Source organism: Heptranchias perlo, chromosome 9, assembly GCF_035084215.1.
Source record: "Heptranchias perlo isolate sHepPer1 chromosome 9, sHepPer1.hap1, whole genome shotgun sequence".
NCBI lineage: Eukaryota > Metazoa > Chordata > Chondrichthyes > Hexanchiformes > Hexanchidae > Heptranchias > Heptranchias perlo.
Window position 1 is genome coordinate 81,585,861 of NC_090333.1, and position 18,705 is coordinate 81,604,565.

At 52.0% G+C, this 18,705-nt stretch overlaps 1 protein-coding gene across 5 annotated transcripts in view; it reads left to right on the forward strand.

Annotated features, from left to right (window-relative positions):
• Positions 1-18,705, forward strand: part of LOC137325561 (retinoic acid receptor RXR-gamma-A-like) — a 285,684-nt gene that overhangs the window by 192,833 nt on the left and 74,146 nt on the right. For all 5 annotated transcript variants that reach the window (XM_067990809.1, XM_067990805.1, XM_067990806.1 and 2 more), the window contains exon 2: positions 10,278-10,537. In XM_067990809.1, coding sequence (XP_067846910.1) covers positions 10,278-10,537 — 260 coding nt within the window. The remainder of the gene's footprint in view (positions 1-10,277; positions 10,538-18,705) is intronic.

The following is an 18,705-nucleotide window of genomic DNA, read 5'->3' on the forward strand; positions in this document are numbered from 1 at the left end:
ATGGGCAATAAACAGCAGCCATGCCCACATCCCCATAGTGAGGAGAAAACAAACGGGATTGTCAAGAAAACAATTTTACCTGGTTCTCGTAAACCTGTGCGCCAAGGGCTGAGGTAGGCCCAATGTGAAAAGTCGCTGGGTATTTTGCTGATGATGTCTACTCTGGGTGGTTTCCTTGGAGATGTGTTATCGTTGCTAAGTGACGGATGGGCAAGCTGCTCAAGCAGGCTTTTCTATTAGCTGGTTTCTGTACATCGCCAAATAGCACCTGTTTAACCTGCAGTGTTACCGGTTGGTTTTTGCAAAGAAAGATTTGAAAAACTACGTTGCGCCTTATTATGTCGTACACGACCATCTTTAAACATTTTACACCCAATGAGTTGATTTGAAGCGCAGTGACATTTTGCACACAGCAAGATCCCACAAACGGCGCCAAGACGAATCTTTTATTAGCGGTGTTGGTTGAAGGATGAATGTTGGCCAGGACATCTGGTATAACTGGGCGATCTTTTACTTCCACCCAAACAGGTAGACGGGGCCTCAGTTTAACGTCTCATCCGAAAAAAGGCACCTCCGACAGTGCAGCACTCCCTCAGTATTACACAGCCTAGATTATGTGCTCAAGTCTCTGGAGTGGGACTTGACTATACTCAAATGTTTTATGAGTCTATTCCTCCCCCCGCACCCACCAGGACCCTCTGAGAGGAGAGAGAGAGAGAGAGCTAGAGGAAATTAGAAGCGATCAGAGCTTTGCTTTGCGACCGTGTGGTTTCACATTGGCTATATAACGACTAAATCTGGTATAAAGAGAACATTCAACAAGATGCAGTGGCTCGCATTAAATCTTTGGGGCTCTTCATGATTGATTTACATTTTAATTGCTGGTTCTAAACGTATCCTCCCACCGTTTGAAGTCACTTGTCTGTACTTAGCAGAACTATAAAACAGGATTGCTAGCCTGTGCCAAGTTTTAAATCTGACAGAGGATAGGAGACAGGACAGGGGAGGGCAATGGAAGGGGTGGGGAGAACATGGGCCACGGGGCAGTATAATGGGGACGCGAACCAAGCTAGAGAGTTTGACCACATTGGGATAGAGGACAGGGAGCAGGAGAAGAACGAGGGCAGAAGGTGGGGGGAGCAGAGGGTATGAGACAGAACGAGGGGCAGGGCAGGTTGGGGGGTGGGTGAGGGGTCAGCTGGCAGAAGAGAGGGCAGGGAGCAGGAGAGAATGGGGGAGAACCAGGATGGGGGGGCAAGGGGCAGGAATTGGATTGGGGCTTGGGCACGATAGGGGAAGAATTGATGTGGCACTAGGCAGATTGGGGGGGCAGCAGGTGGAATCTGGTAATGGAGAGCAGGAGGAGGGGCAGGGGCGGGGGCAGAAGACGAGGGCAGGGGCCTGGGGTTGGGGGAGGAGGAGGGGGAGAAGGAGGAGGGCAGGGGTAGGTGGGGGGGGGGGGGGGAGGAGGAGGAGGAGGGCAAGGACCAGGAGGTGCAGGGCAGGAGGTGGAGGAGGAGGGCACAAGGCAGAGGAGGAGGTCATGGGGCAGGAGGGGCCAGCAGGAGGCGGAGGAGGGCAGGAGGAGGAGGCTAGGGGGCAGAGGTCAGGATAGGAGCAGGAACTGGAATGCGGTGGCAAGGGATAGAAGGGAGAACGAGAGGCTGGGGGGGAAAGCATTGAACGCTCAGCAGAAACACGACCTGCCTCACTCACTAAAGCTTCCTTCGCCACGAGAGACAGATGGAAGTGGAAAAACATGACCTATTGTCTCAAACAACGGGCCTTTTCTGACCTGTTTGCTCCTGAACCATTTCCAGAGAACACACCTGAAAGCCCTGCCATGAAGGCCGCATGTAAGATATTGGCCGAAGAATGCTGCTTCTCCCTGCTCGCCGCGCACTGCTGTGACGCTCCAATGTCACATCTTATCAGTGTTGGAGAGAGAGCAGATGGCAGACTCGATATAGGTTAATGCTGCCCTGAAGGGCTGTCCCTCCCAGCACTGGCAAGGCTGGCACGGCAGTGATACACACTGGAGCTGATATAGATGAGGATGCACTGAGCTAACAACCACTTCAGGCTTCTGCATCCGCTAGGCCCAGACGCACTAAAATATAAAGAGTTGGGTTTTATTTCAGCTTCCATCTAATTGCACAGTAATAACCTAGTACTCACAATATGATTTCATGTTAACTGACAAATGACATGATATAAACCATATAACTGAGCTATTCATGTAAAATGGAGTTGCCGGCTAAATACTGTATTGTGAAATCACTGCTGCGTTAGAACCAAAATATATGTGTGTGTGTATGAATGAATGTAGAGCCAGAAACAGTATGATTATTAAATCTGGCTCTGCAGTGACAATCTTGCACTCTACAGGGAGCTTTCCATGTGTAAGGAAAGCTGCCCAGTTGAACATGACTGAGTGAGTATAGGGAGTACTTTACTCTGCATCTAACCTGTGCTGTACCTGCCCTGGGAGTGTTTGATGGAACAGAGTAGAGGGAGCTTTATCTGTATCTAACCCGTCCTGTACCTGCCCTGGGAGTGTTTGATGGGACAGTGTAGAGGGAGCTTTACTCTGTATCTAACCCTTGCTGTACCTGCCCTGGGAGTGTTTGATGGAACAGTGTAGAGGGAGCTTTACTCTGTATCTAACCCGTGCTGTACCTGCCCTGGGAGTGTTTGATGGGACAGTGTAGAGGGAGCTTTACTCTGTATCTAACCCGTGCTGTACCTGCCCTGGGAGTGTTTGATGGGACAGTGTAGAGGGAGCTTTACTCTGTATCTAACCCTTGCTGTACCTGCCCTGGGAGTGTTTGATGGGACAGTGTAGAGGGAGCTTTACTCTGAATCTAACCCTGGTACTGATACCAAAGGCCCAGTACGATGGTACTGAACAAGATAGCTCTGCCCTGGACCCCAGTCCTGCCCTGGTCCCCAGTCCTGCCCTGGTCCCATGCTCTATCCCGACCCGTGCTGAGTGAACACACTGGGACCTTAGTGGAGGGCCTACAATTGGCCTCAGTGCCCCTGGACAAGGAAGGTGATAGTAAATTAGACAGGGTCCCTGCTCCTGACCACCGTCGAATAACACCAGCCCCTCTGCTGGACAGTGTGTAGGTGACTGAATGTTACGTGGGAACGGGATGGACTCAGCTGTGATGCTCCTGTGGTTGAACAGCCGATCAATATTCACTATCCGATATTGCATATAAAGAATGGTTTGTTGGGAGAGGTATTGGTCCTGTCAGAGCCCATGGAACTGTACCCCAGTGAGAGTCAGTACCTTCAGGAGAGGAGGGGAGTGGGGCCCATGGAACTGTACCCCAGTGAGAGTCAGTACCTTCAGGAGAGGAGGGGAGTGGGGCCCATGGAACTGTACCCCAGTGAGAGTCAGTACCTTCAGGGGAGGAGGGGAGTGGGGCCCATGGAACTGTACCCCAGTGAGAGTCAGTACCTTCAGGAGAGGAGGGGAGCGGGGCCCATGGAACTGTACCCCAGTGAGAGTCAGTACCTTCAGGAGAGGAGGGGAGTGGGGCCCATGGAACTGTACCCCAGTGAGAGTCAGTACCTTCAGGGGAGGAGGGGAGTGGGGCCCATGGAACTGTACCCCAGTGAGAGTCAGTACCTTCAGGAGAGGAGGGGAGCGGGGCCCATGGAACTGTACCCCAGTGAGAGTCAGTACCTTCAGGAGAGGAGGGGAGTGGGGCCCATGGAACTGTACCCCAGTGAGAGTCAGTACCTTCAGGAGAGGAGGGGAGTGGGGCCCATGGAACTGTACCCCAGTGAGAGTCAGTACCTTCAGGAGAGGAGGGGAGTGGGGCCCATGGAACTGTACCCCAGTGAGAGTCAGTACCTTCAGGGGAGGAGGGGAGTGGGGCCCATGGAACTGTACCCCAGTGAGAGTCAGTACCTTCAGGAGAGGAGGGGAGCGGGGCCCATGGAACTGTACCCCAGTGAGATTCAGTACCTTCAGGAGAGGAGGGGAGTGGGGCCCATGGAACTGTACCCCAGTGAGAGTCAGTACCTTCAGGAGAGGAGGGGAGTGGGGCCCATGGAACTGTACCCCAGTGAGAGTCAGTACCTTCAGGAGGGGAGGGGAGGGGAGGGGAGTGGGGCCCATGGAACTGTACCCCAGTGAGAGTCAGTACCTTCAGGAGCGGCGTAGAGAAGCTGGGAAATAAAGGCAGAAATGTGTGTCTTAGGCTGGAATAAATACCAAGAGGGACGTGAATTGGATTTCAATGCGTCAAGAGCAACAAGCCAAGTGTGATCAATAGGATCTCGTACTTAGGCCCTACAGCGCTGAGAGAAAAGCTGGAACTAGCTGCCCCCAGTGCCCCGAAACTATCAGTAAAAGCATTGGGAAATGAGTTTGCGAGCTGAGAGCTGCGTGTGATTGATGTGATGGGTGGTGGTGTCTGTGGATCCCGCTGGAGGAGGCTACTTGCGGCTGTAATAATAGAATTACTTGTCAGTGTATTCCTGGTAAACTCTCGAGGCTCGATGTCATCGTTCATCAAGACAGCGGACAGATCGTGTTTACAATTACCAGGAGTGTCAGGTCTTTGCTTAAATCCCCCGCTGCTCCCGTTCCCAGACCCAGCCCAGGAAAGATACCGGCTGCCCCCTTCTACCCAGCCGGGCTGCGGTCCGAACTGGGAGGTGGTGCCCACCTCTCCCCTCTCCCTGGAAAAGAAAAGAAAGACTTGCATTTCTATCACTCCTTTCACAACCTCAGGACGTCCCAAAGTGCTTTACAGCCGATGGAGTACTTTTGAACTGTAGTAATGTAGGGAAACGCAGCAGCCAGTTTGCACACAGCACGATCCCACAAACAGCACTGCGATAACGACCAGATAATCTGTTCTAGTGATGTAGGCTGAGGGATAAATATTGACCCCTGCTCTTCAAACAGTGGCCGTGGGATTTTTTCCATCCACCTGAGAGGGCAGACGGGGTCTGGGTTTAAGGTCTCATCCAAAAGACGGCTCCTCCGACAGTGCAGCACTCCCTCAGTACCGCACTGGGAGTGTCAGCCTGGATTAATGCGCTCGAGTCCCTGGAGTGAGACTTGAACTGATAACCTTCATGACCCAGAGGGGAGCGTGCTGCCCACTGAGCCACAGCTGACACTGTAGTCGGAGTCTTTGGGAGGGGAGGGAGTGGTGCAGTGACTGAACAAGGTGCATGCTGCTGAGGTTATCCCAGACAATGACCAGACGTGGACGGTAGCTGTGCCTTTCAATGGCTCCTTTGAAACAAAATAAAGTTTTCCAGATATTCTACTCTTTGCAGTTTCCCCCTGCGCCAAATCTGAGAGGAAGTTTGGGCCTGTGACGTTCCCAAGGTTTTTGATGAGTAGCAAATCTGAGAGAGTTTTGGACCATCTTTTTTGTTTGGCGGGGGGGGGTCCGGGGAGCGGGGGGATTGAGATGAAGTGTCTTCCCAGGCAGAGAGCCTGGTTATCTATGGCCCACCTCAGGTTTCATTCTACAGTGCTCCCCTTGGACACCCGAGCTCCATTCTACTCCACTCAGACTCCCCGCATCCAAAATCTCCGCTCCCCACACCGTGCCCCTCACTGAGTCCCCCCCTCCCCCCGCTCCCTCTCACTCAACGCACTGAATTCAAATACTTGGTCCTTCTTTACAGATCTGTCCACCCCTCACCCCACTCCATCCCTCCCGCTCCCTCCAGCCTCCTCCACCCCTCACCCCGCTCCATCCCTCCCGCTCCCTCCAGCCTCCTCCACCCCTCACCCCGCTCCATCCCTCCCGCTCTCTCCAGCCTCCTCCACCCCTCACCCCGCTCCATCCCTCCCGCTCCCTCCAGCCTCCTCCACCCCTCACCCCGCTCCATCCCTCCCGCTCCCTCCAGCCTCCTCCACCCCTCACCCCGCTCCATCCCTCCCGCTCCCTCCAGCCTCCTCCACCCCTCACCCCGCTCCATCCCTCCCGCTCCCTCCAGCCTCCTCCACCCCTCACCCCGCTCCATCCCTCCCGCTCCCTCCAGCCTCCTCCACCCCTCACCCCGCTCCATCCCTCCCGCTCTCTCCAGCCGCCTCCACCCTTCACCTCACTCGACCTGTACAACCTTCCCCGCTAGTCCTCCCACCGCCCCCCCCCCCCCCCCCCAGCTCTCTCCCCACTTTTAAAAGCCCAGCATTGTGCCATCTCCCCTGACCCTCCCATTGCTGCTCGGCGCCCGGACCCTGGGCGTGCCTCCGCCCTGCTCGGCGCCCGGACCCTGGGCGTGCCTCCGCCCTGCTCGGCGCCCGGACCCTGGGCGTGCCTCCGCCCTGCTCGGCGCCCGGACCCTGGGCGTGCCTCCGCCCTGCTCGGCGCCCGGACCCTGGGCGTGCCTCCGCCCTGCTCGGCGCCCGGACCCTGGCGTGCCTCCGCCCTGCTCGGCGCCCGGACCCTGGGCGTGCCTCCGCCCTGCTCGGCGCCCGGACCCTGGGCGTGCCTCCGCCCTGCTCGGCGCCCGGACCCTGGGCGTGCCTCCGCCCTGCTCGGCGCCCGGACCCTGGGCGTGCCTCCGCCCTGCTCGGCGCCCGGACCCTGGGCGTGCCTCCGCCCTGCTCGGCGCCCGGACCCTGGGCGTGCCTCCGCCCTGCTCGGCGCCCGGAGACGCTGACCACTTTTTACAGGTGCTTTGTTCGAAGCGAACCGCGCACGGTGCCCGGTTCTGATCAGCTGCTTCTTCGCACATTCACTTCACCAAATGTCTCCCTTGATCCTGAGCAAGGAGAACAGCTGGAGGTCACCAAGCAGTAATAAAAGGTTACAGGAGGCTGACGTCTGCCAAATAGCATTAGAGAAACTCCCACCGGCTCCTGCCTTCATTGAAGGCGACAGAGTTGTTACATTCACTGAATGTAATTGTTGATCCTGATGGGAACAGAGAGACTCTAAGCTCTGTGGGTGTGAATGCTGTTTGGAGCCAACCCTGTCTAATCCTTCCCTCTTTCCGAATTTCCTTTACTCCCCCCTCCCCTCCGGAAGGCACCGATTCCTTGCTGAGGTTCGCTTCCACGAGGCCCAGGGGGTCATTATTCTTGAGGGCGGACTATTCGACCGCATGGAGCCTCGCCGTCTAGCCTGATCCCGACCCTGCTTGACCTGCGTACGCACGTTTCCCAGCAGGGGAGGGAGGGAAACACTGGGATTTCCTCTCTTTTCCCCCCTCCCCACCCCCACTACCCCCACTTCATTAACCCAGAGGTCCTGAGGCCAACTGATAATGGCCCTTATTCCTGACTGATAAGTGAACAAACTTATCACAGAGGGACCCCTGGGACTTGGTGTATGGTTTCTCTGGAGGTTTTGTGCAATACATGGGGATGAAAAGCAAACAATTGGGGGCTGGGGCAGTAATAGATCTTCAGGAGGATCGATGGGTATGGAGGCAGGTCTTGATGCAGCGACTTGCTGTGGTGTGTAGTTATGGGGGTGGGATGCTCAGGTCTCTGATTCCCCGCGCACACAGGTGGAAAGTCTCCATGTGTAACGGAGCCAGGCAGAACAAGGAGAGATGGCGGGTTGGATCCCTGGTCTGTGCTGTTTCGGTGTCGGCCGTGGCTCAGTGGGCAGCACTTTCTCCTCTGAGTTAGACGGTCATGGGTTCAAACCCCACTCCAGACACTTGAGCACATAATCCAGGCTGACTCTCCCAGTGCAGTACGGAGGGAGTGCTGCACTGTCGGAGGTGCCGTCTTTGGAATATGATAAACCGAGGCCCTGTCCGCCCCCTCAGTCGGATGTGAAAGATCCCATGGCACTATTTGAAGAGCAGGGGGAGTTCTCCCCGGTGTCCTGACCAATATTTATCCCTCAATCAGTGTCACTAAAAACAGATTGTCTGATCATTATCACATTGCTGTTTGTGGGATCTTGCTGTGCGCAAATTGGATGTCGTGTTTCCTACATTACAACAGTGACTACACTTCAAAAGTACTTCATTGGCTGTAAAGCGCTTTGGACGTCCTAAGATCGTGAAAGACGCGATATAAATGCAAGTCTCTGTTTGGCCGTTCTTAGCCAGGTAGTAGTAGTGGGTGGGACGGGGAGGGGGGCACTATAATTGGCCTCAGTACCCCTGACCTGAGGAGGGTGAAAGGTCAGCCTGGAATCCTGCTCCCGCTCGCAATGCAGTGACCCCTGCTGGCAAGCGCGTGCACGTGTACTGGGTCAGGACGGATTGGCGCGGATGTGAAGCTCCGATAGTCAAATAGCTTGTCCACACTCCTGTCCTAACCTGCCGCCCTCACCACGTGCTCTTTTCCAGCTGATCGCGATTGGGGGGGGTGGGGAAGTGTGGGATGGGGTAAAGGGGGGGGGGGTGGGGGGGGGGGGGGGGGGGGGGGGGGGGGTGTGGGTCTCCCTGTCCCAACCACCATTCCTAGCCTAGGGTACTGTCCCACCCACGGAAGTTGACTGTCAGAAACTGACCTTGAAATTGACAAGTAGGCTGTGAAAGAAACAGGCCGTTAAATAAAGGTTGCAGTCCCACATCTGGAGTGAAAACTATCATCCAGTCCCAGTGGGATTTTCATAGTAGTTTCAAACACACACGCGTTGCTACGAGCCTCAGGATGCGGCAAGATTCGAATTAGATTGTGAGAAGCTCATCACAATTCTAGAAGCCTTGATGCACTTGCATTGTAACCAGGGATTCAGGGCTCTCTGTTTAGTGCTTACAGAAGAAAGAAGGAACTTGCATTTATACAGCACCTTTCACAACCTCAGGATGTCCCAGCGACTACTTTTTTTGAAGTGTGGTCACTGTTGTAATGTCGGAAACGCGGCAGCCAATTTGTGCACAGCAAGATCCCACGGACAGCAATGTGATAATGACCAGATAATCTCTTTCTCCGATGATGTTGGTTAAGGGATAAATATTGGCCTGGACACCGGGGATAACTCCCCTGCTCTCTACTTCAAACTAATGCTATGGGATCTTTTACATCCACCTGCGAGGGCAGACGGGGCCTCAGTTCAACATCTCATCTGAAAGATCTCACCCCTGCCAGTGCAGCTCTCCCTCAGTACTGTACTGGAGTGTCAGCCCAGATTATGGGCTCATTGAACCCACAACCTTTTGATTCAAGAAGTGAGAGCGCTACCCACTGAGACACAGCTGACACCTACAAACGTAAGGCTAGAGGAGAGCGGACTGAGGCTGTGGCAGAGTATGAAGCAGAAGGTGGGCGAGGAGTTGTGGGGGTGGGACAGGGGCCAGTCGGTCAGTGAGGAAGGGAGTGATTGGTGAGGGGCAGCTGAGAGTTGAACAAGTCGGAGTCAAACAGTGAGACCGGGGTTTGAATGGACAGAAGGTCACGTTCTGACGAGCGCAGAAGTGTAAGACCCCGACCTGAGTGGTGGCTGGCTATTTGGCCACGGCGTGCATCACTCATTGCCCTCAACTGACATCCATACGTCCGCGCTCTCCACCAGGCATAACCCGATAGCAGTGAAGCTATCGATGAGCGTGGTGCGGGAGATTAAAAGTGGAGCGGTCAGAATGGGAGGGGGAGTCGAAGTGAAGGGTCATGGGGGCGGGGGGGGGGGGGTCAGGGGTCCCACTCTGGCAAAACACTGGTGTTCAGCAGAAGGGGCCACCTGATCCATGTTTGGTCCCCCCCAAGGTAGAGTAGCCCACACTGCTAGAATGAATACCATATGTTCGACTAGAGCAGGTACAAAGGAGGGTGCTGGAAACAACAAATGGACTGGGGGTCCATCCGATACAGCCATATGGGAAAGAGGGGAGGGGAGACGGGAAAGGGGGGGGAGGAAGAGGAGGGGAGGGGAGGACGAGCTTGATGGGAGGTGAATTGGCGGGGGGGAGGGGGCGGGTGGAAGGACCTTGTTCTTGTGAGGACAAAGAGAGGCTTGTGAAATGGGGCGGCCACAATCGGGGCCTCTTCACGCCCCTCCACTGTCCACCAGGGCTGCAGTGAGAGCTCCACGTATGCCCATGCGCTAGGGTAGGCCAAAGCGTCCAGGCGTGGAGACGGGAACGGGGCACGGAGAGGACTGGGCTCGGCTGTGGTGTTCTCCTCCGTTGGAGATCCTCTCGAAGCCCGTACGTGAAAATTGGCCACTTGGGTGAAGTACTGACCGGGGAAGGACATCCATGGAACCATATCCCCGAGAGGGAACCGTAAGAGGGCTGAAGCTCAGACAGTTTCTGGGCTGTTCACCCGACCACCCCCTTTGTTTCTGTACGTTGCTAACACTGAGTTCTTTTTTGTCCTGCAGATTCCGCAATACAAGTGAATTCCACATCTATGAACTCACCGCCCCCGCACTCAACGGTGAACTCAATGGTTGGCCATCATTCAATGGTCGGATCCTCATTAAATGCTTCGCGGCCCCTCACGTCCCCTATGGGGAACTTGGCTTCCTCGGTCAACGGATTAGGATCTCCGTATCCAGTCATCACCTCATCAATCGGGTCCCCCTCAGTGTCCTTACCATCCACTCCGGGCATTGGCTACGGACCTCTCAGCAGTCCCCAGGTAAGACCTTTACCAGTTCAAGGATTCACCGCTTCAAGGGTCATCTCGGACAAAGGAATGGACCAAGTCTAATCGTACTGTCACTATAAGCTGTAGAACTGCTGGGGGGGTGGGAATTGCTGGCATAGGAACAGGAGGAGGCCATTCAGCCCCTCGAGTCTGTTCCGCCATTCAGTTCGATCATGGATGATCTGTATCTTATCTCCATCTACCAGCATTGGTTCCATATCCCTTAATACCCTCACCCAACAAAAATCGATCAATCTCAGTTTTGAAATTTTCATTTGACCCCCAGCCTCACCAGCTTTCTGGGGGAGAGAGTTCCAGATTTCCACTCCCCTTTGTGTGAAGAAGTGCTTCCTGACATCACCCCTGAACGGCCGAGCTCTAATTTTAAGGTTATGTCCCCTTGTTCTGGACTCCCCCACCCAGAGGAAATAGTTTCCCTCCATCTACCCTATCGAATCCTTCAATCATCTTAAACACCTCAATTAGATCATCGTTTAATCTTCTATACTCAAGGGAATACAAGCCCAGTCCATGCAGCCTGTCCTCGTAATTTAACCCTTTAAACCCCGGTATCATTCTGGTGAATCTGCGCTGCACCCCCTCCAAGGCCGATATATCCTTCCTGAGGTGCGGTGCCCAGAACTGAGCACAGTCCTGAAGGCATCCCACAGCAACTGTGTGCCTCCACTCCAGCTCAGCACATCCCAGGTTATTTAAGCTCAAAAGAAGCTTTGCGCTTTGTCACCTAATTAAGGTAGCATCTCAGACTCAATAACGGAGTAAGTGAGGATCCCGTATTCCCGTAACCCATGGGCCCAATGAAAGGTTCAGTGGAGCGAGCTCAGTTGCCTCAGGTGGCAGTTGGGTAATTTCTCTTCGAAAAGGGCCATTTGATTCCCGGAGCAGAGATCTGAGTGGTGAACTTTGTCCCCGGGAGAGCTCTGCTTCTGGACGTCCTGAGAAACGCTATATAAATGCAAGTCTGTCTTTCTTAATTACGGTGTGATAACGAGGCAGGACAAGCTTAGACGGCCCGAAATAGCTGGGACGTTTGATGTGTTCGAAGCGCCACTTTTTTAATGGACTTCAGCGGAAATGGCAGCTGGTCAGCGCCACCTGTCCTGATATAGGCCGCTGCCCACGATAAGCGGGCACCGTGTAAGTGGTGGGGACTGTACGAGGAGGTTTTCACACTGATACCAAAGGACGCTCGCATAAAGAGCTTAACGTGGGCTTTAGTGAGGCAGTGCAACACTTAAATGAATGTATGCAGACTTCCGTAATTTGGTTTAAATCCTTTAATCACTGAACAGTCATTCGCTCAACAGGGACAGCGACCATTGGAAAAGATAGAGACGGGATTTGTACGTGGAGATTTTATTCTTTACCCAGAGCGTGGTCAATATGTGGAACTTGCTAACACGTGGAGTGGTTGAGGCAAATAGTATAGATGCATTTAAGGGGAAACTCGATAAGTACATGAGGGGGAAGGGAATAGAAGGGTATGCTGATAGGGTGAGAGGAGGCACGTGTGGAGCATAAAATACCAGCATGGAGCTGTTGGGCCGAATGGCCTGTTTCCGTGCTGCTGATTTCTATGTGATTCCCTGAAACATTTCATTCTTTAACCAGTTGTTAAGTGGGCTTAATTGTAGTCACAAGACATTTGTGTACATCTCTATATATATATATATATATATATATATATATATTATATAGAGATATATATATATTGATTTTACAATTTGAAAGAGGGGAGTACTTTGAATAACAAAGGGTTCCCCCCACCCCGATAACTCAAAACTAGACTAGCTGTGATGTTATAGGCTCCTCACCACGCTGCCTCTTTAAGGAACCAATCTGAGTGTAATTTGTGCAGGACTGGTGCCTGGCTATGATCATCTTATTATGTAAGCTGTTTCAGAAAAGCTTCCTCCAGCCCTTTACTTGTATGTGGCTGGTGCGTCTCTTTTATTTAATGTGAGCTCCGTTCCCTGCGCTGAGCCGATGTGGGTACATTATATAACAACCACTCAGCTCCAGGGCAGTTGGCACCGATCCCAGCAGCTCAAGCCCCAGTGATGCAGTCAGACAAGCCCAGCCTCGCCTAAACAGCAGAATGCTCATCTGCGGCAAGTCCCATTCACCCATCACCCCTGTGCTCGCTGACCTACATTGGCTCCCTGTCTGGCAACGCCTCAGTTTTAAAATTCTCATCCCTATGTTCAATTCTCTCCATGGCCTCGCCCCTCCCTATCTGTGTAACTTCCTCCAGTCCTACGACCCTCTGAGATCTCTGCGTTCCTCCAATTCTGGCCTCTTGCACATCCCCGATTTCCTTCACCCAATCCTCGGCAGCCATGCCTTCAGCTGCCTAGACCCTAAGTTCTGGAATTCCCTCCATAAACCTCTCTGTCCTCCTTTAAGATGCTTCTTAATACCTACCTCTTTGACTAAGCTTTTGGTCACCTGTCCTAATATCTCCTTATGTGGCTCGCTGTCATAATTTTGTTTGATAGCGCCCCTGTGAAGCGACTTGCGACATTTTACCACGTTAAAGGCGCTATATAAATGCAAGTTGTTGTTGTTGGTGCCAAGTCGGAGCGGCTCCCATGTGCCCCCTCCTCCTCCCACGCCATGCTAGGCCGCACTGTGGCCATCCCTGGCAGGGAACGCTCCCCAGAGCCGTGGCTCAGAGGGTAGCACTCCCGCCTCTGGGTCGTGGGTTCGAGCCCCACTCCATGGACATGAGCCCCATAATCCAGGCTGACACTCCCAATGCGGTACTGAGGGAGTGCTGCACTGCCGGAGGTGCCGCCTTTCGGATGAGATGTTAAACCGAGGCCCCGACTGCCCCCTCAGGTGGACATAAAAGATCCCATGGAACGATTTTGAAGAAGAGCAGGGGAGTTCTCCCCAGTGTCCTGGCCAATATTTATCCCTCAACCAACAACACTCAAATAGATTAGATAGTCATTATCTCATTGCTGTTTGTGGGATCTTGCTGTGCGCAATTTTCTGCCCAAGTTTCTTACATTACAACAGTGACTACACTTCAAAAGTACTTCAATGGCTGTGAAAAGCTTTGGGATATCCTGAGGGCATGAAAGGTGCTATAAAAATGCAAGTTTGTTCTTTTCTTTCCAAGAGGCTTCACTGAAAGCAGTGGGGATTGTGAGAGAGGGAGCTAATCTGAAGTCTCTTCCCCCCCACAAAGACCATAGAGGGAGCTTTACTCTGTATCTAACCCATGCTGTACCTGCCCTGGGAGTGTTCGATGGGATAGTGTCGAGGGAGCTTCACTCTGTATCTAACCCATGCTGTACCTGCCCTGGGAGTGTTTGATATTCTCTTCCTCAGAACTGATATCTGACCTTGAGGTGCATACAGAATCCTCCTGGTAGATCCCCCAGGTGTTCGTACATTCTGAACGTTGCTGTCTACAGTTCTGGGGAGATTAGCTTGTGGAAACTCAGGGATTGAATCTGTTCCTTTGCAAGTTCTTCAGAGTCTCTCTACTGCAGCTGTCGGAGCCTCTCTCGTACTGCAACATGTTGAGTTAATTCATCTCCGCAGCTGGAGACCATTAAATTAATGGTCTCTGCTTACAGAGCATCGTCAGCAGAGGGGGAGGGAGAGAGGGAAGGGGGGAGAAAGAGGGAGGGAGGGGGAGAGAGAGGGAAGGGGAAGAGAGAGTGAGAGAGAGATGGGGAGGGGGGGAAGTGAGAGTGAAGCAGAGAGAGAGACAAATAGAGAGTGCATGAGAAAGAGAGAGTGAGACAGGGAGACAGAGATAGAAATAGTGTGAGAGGGAGGGAGAGAGAGAGAAACAGTGAGAGAGAGAGAAGTTGAGCACTATGATGGGAGATTGTAGGTTTCTATAGAAGGAGGATAGATGGGCTGAATGGCGTCCCTGACCTCTGCTTATCTTTGTGAACAAATGCTGGGATTAAGAACGTATGTTTTATTTTCAGCAAGCTTTAGTTGGGAGTTCAGGCTCTGTGTTTACATGGGGAGGGGGTGTTATGTGAGTCTATCATTGTTCAGCACTACGCATTCTGTCAGTAAATCTTTTATCAACACAAATCAGACTGAAAGACGTGGGTCGTTTTGCTCCATCTTTCTGTTTCCTCTCCTACGTTACTCACTCCACCTGGCCCTGTCAGCACTGCCAGTCAGTAGCACCTGTCGAAAGGGTCCCAGGTACCACTCACCTCCGGCCGACTTCACCGGGAGCTAAAACACCGAGCAAATTTTATAAAAAACACTGACTTCTTTCACTTTGCACCTTTTAATATGAGCCCTGTTCCCGGGCCAGGGCCAGTGGTGAACTTCAATCGGCCGCTGAGTTGACGGAGAGAGAAGTCGCCCCTTGCCCTGGTTAGCACCTGGGACACTTTGACAAGACCTGTTAATACAGCAATGTGAGACAGCACTGGGACACTGTGAGACAAAACCTCTTAATGCAGCAGTTTGAGACAGCACTGGGACAAGACCTGTTAATACAGCAGTGTGAGACAGCACTGGAACACGACCTGTTAATACAGCACTGGGACAAGACCTGTTAATACAGCAGTGTGAGACAGCACTGGGACACTGGGACAAGACCTGTTAATACAGCAGTGTGAGACAGCACTGGGACAAGACCTGTTAATACAGCAGTGTGAGACAGCACTGGGACACTGGGACAAGACCTGTTAATACAGCAGTGTGAGACACTGCCAGCATACTGGTATAACTGAATAAAGCCAGGGAGATGCTGTGACACTGACTGTAAGAGTACTGACTCTGAGAGCCATGGGTTGGGGACAAAGAGCCTCTAGACCCTGGGTGCCGTCTTGCTACTGACCGTAGCTGTTACAAGCGGACAGAGACCCTGTAGCCTCTTGGCTGGCCGCAGGGTGCACTGACGAGGGCCCAGGGAGATGGCCGATCGATTCTGCTTCAAAGACTTGAACACGTAATCGGAATAACTTACGAGATTAAACAAAAAGATGGAGCAAAGCCGCCTGCATCTTGTGGAATGAACTGAATTAGTAAAACATGCTGTCATTAACACATCTCTTAGATAATAACCCTGACAGGGCTCTAGAGAGATCTCGTGATCATTGAAGAGAACTGATGACTTTGCAGAGCTGTAAATCATATCCCAGAGCAATACAATGCACTCGCTCACACAATCCAGTCTATTATCTGCACATACATCCCGTTTGGAGTGTTTGTCTAGTGGAGGTTTACAGCTGCACGCTGCTTGGCAGATTGTCGACATCCTGAAGTAATCCAAGTGCCAGGCCCTCACTAACCGCAGGCTAACCACCCGTCTCCTCCTTGGGCATTTAACTGAACACACTTTGACACTTGTCAGTGGTGCACTGATTGTATGTTGGAGTGTGGGGAGTATCAATAAGGAGATTCCCCCGTGGGGGGGGGGCGGGTGTGGTGGCGAGGGATAAGTGCAGCAGCTGGCGTGGTACTGAGGGTACCTGCTTCGATCCCTGGCACGTGCGGCGATGGCTGATGCCAGCCTGCCTAGTGGTGGGGCCGCTACAACTGGTCTGGGTACCTGGAGCCGCCTGGAGAAGGAGAGAAAGAAAATAATCAGCAATGATTCGTGTCTGTGTGTGTGTGTACGCACACATTTGTGTATGCATGTGTCAGTGCGCGTGTGTGTATGCATATATGTGTGTGGGTGTGTGCGTGTGCATTTACCCGTGTGTGCGTGTGGGGAGTCTCACTGCCACCGGAAACAGCCGGTGTATCCAGGTGCTGCCCCATGTTCCAACGCTTCTGCCACATTCCTGCCCTGAGTTGCAATGGGATGGCGCAGGAAGGGCTGTGCAACTTAAGCAGTTGGTAGCACCGTCACCAACTGGGTCAGCTGCTTTGTGGGTTCCCACTCCAGAGACTTGAGCACATAATCCAGGCCGACGCTCCCAGTGCAGTACTGAGGGAGTGCCGCACTGCCGGAGATGCCGTCTTTCTGATGAGACGTTAAACCGAGGCCCGGTCTGCCCTCTCAGGTGGATGTAAAAGATCCCGCGGCCACGATTGTCTCTTGGGCAACATTCATCCCACAATTGACACCAGCCAAAAACAGATTAACCGGTCGTTCGTTCTCTTTTGGAGTTTGCGGGATCTTACTGAGCAGCAAGTTGTCTGCCGAGGTTTTTTTCGCCTAAACACCTGTGCTCTTCAGAAGCGTTTCGGGACAGCCCGAGATCACGAGGAGGCGTTGGATAAAAGCCAGTCTTATTTTCTTACGTTGCAACCTTCCCTGCAGAACTTTCTTTAAGCCTCTAAGTAAAACGTCATCGGGCTTACCCCCACCCAACTCGGGACGTCACTACCTCCAGCTCGGAGGGTGGGTCAGGCTGAATCCTGCCCTTGCTGTTGGCCGGGTTAGTTCCATTAGCGAATAATGAAAAATGAAACCGGTCCCCACAGTGCTCTGAGCTGTAATATCCCGGCGCTGACATTAAATGTCATCTTTCATCCCTCATTTGGCATCAAATCAATAGTTAATGTGGAAACTGCCGTGGAGAAAAATATATATGCATCTGACGATATCGCAGACATGGCTGTAAGTATTTATTAACCCCACCACCCCTCCAGCTTCATCTCATTAAACTTCATCACCCTGCCTTGCGCTCTCCTCCAACGCTGCAGAGCTCTCACAGTCCCGTTCACAAGGCCTTAGAGGGAGCGGCATCGTCAAGAGGCCTATGAGATAGGCCGAGGATCCACAGTTGGGGTCGCCAACGCTCCAGGACTGTCCTGGAGTCTCCAGGAATTGAAGATTGATCTCCAGGACACTGCTGAGCGCAACCCAGGAGAAACATCGTGGGGCATTAAAAAAAAAGAATTTCTTTCAACACTTTTTTGTTTATTAATTATAAAATGCTGTAGTGGGGTAAGAAAAGGCTGTTTGACCGACAGTCAAGATTCATCCATTCAGGTAATGAAGAGTCTGTTCACTTTCCGATTGGCCGTGGGGAGGCGGGGCACAGCGAGGATGGACATGTCGGGCGACCAATGGTGGGAGTGTGGGGGCGGGGCGATTGGAGGCAGGAGGTCATGTGATGAAACCTCCAGGAATACGTCCGACCAGAGTTGACAACTCCCACCTCCCAGTGCAGGATGCCTCTATAGTCGGAGGCAGGCAGAGCAAATCAGAAGCTTGGGAGGGTTTGAAAATCTTGTAGATTGTCGGGAGAAGGGACGATGGGGAGAGAGGGGCAATGAGAGAGCCCCATCTAAACCGTTCGCCAATCGATCAAATGAGGAATAAAGAACGCTATTGATTAGCTGTCAGTGGGGTCACAGGGCAAACTCTGCAACTCCACTGAATGAATAGAGAATTACACACTAACAGTAAAGGTTTAATGCCCTAAATATATAGGATTAATATCCTAAATAGGTTCAAAATCTTAAATATATAGTTTTAATATCCTAAATATATAGGGTTAATATCTTAAATATATAGGGTTAATATCTTAAATATATAGGGTTAATATCCTAAATAGTTTGGTTCAAAATCTTAAATATATAGGTTTAATATCCCAACTTTATAAATTTAAAATCCCTGGGCTTAAAATCCTAAATATTTAGGTTTAAAATTCTAAAAATGTAGGTTCAGATCCCCACATATATTGGTTTAAAACCATAAATGTATAGGTTTAAAATCCTGAATATATAAACTCAAAATCCTAACTATTTATTTAGTTCTAAAGTCCCAAATATATTCATTGAAAATCCTATGTAGGTTTAAAACTCTGAATATAGGGTTTAAACTCCTGTATTGGTTCAAATCCTCAAATATATAGGGTTAAAAACATATAGGGTTAAAGTCATGAGTATATAAACTTTTACAAGAAGGCAGCAAACTAGCAGCCATTTGCTATTGACATATAGGGGTGAGTCTGGGGGTTTCTAAGGTTGACCATTGCGTAAAGTTCTGGTCACCACATTACAGGAAAGATGTGATTGCACTGGAGAAAGTAGGGCGGAGATTTACAAGGATGTTGCCAGGGCTGGAGAATTTTAGTTATGAGGAAAGATTGGATGGGCTGGGGTTGTTTTCTTTGGCACAGAGGAGGCTGAGGGGAGATTTAATTGAGGTATATAAAATTATGACGGGACGAGATAGAGTGGATAGGGAG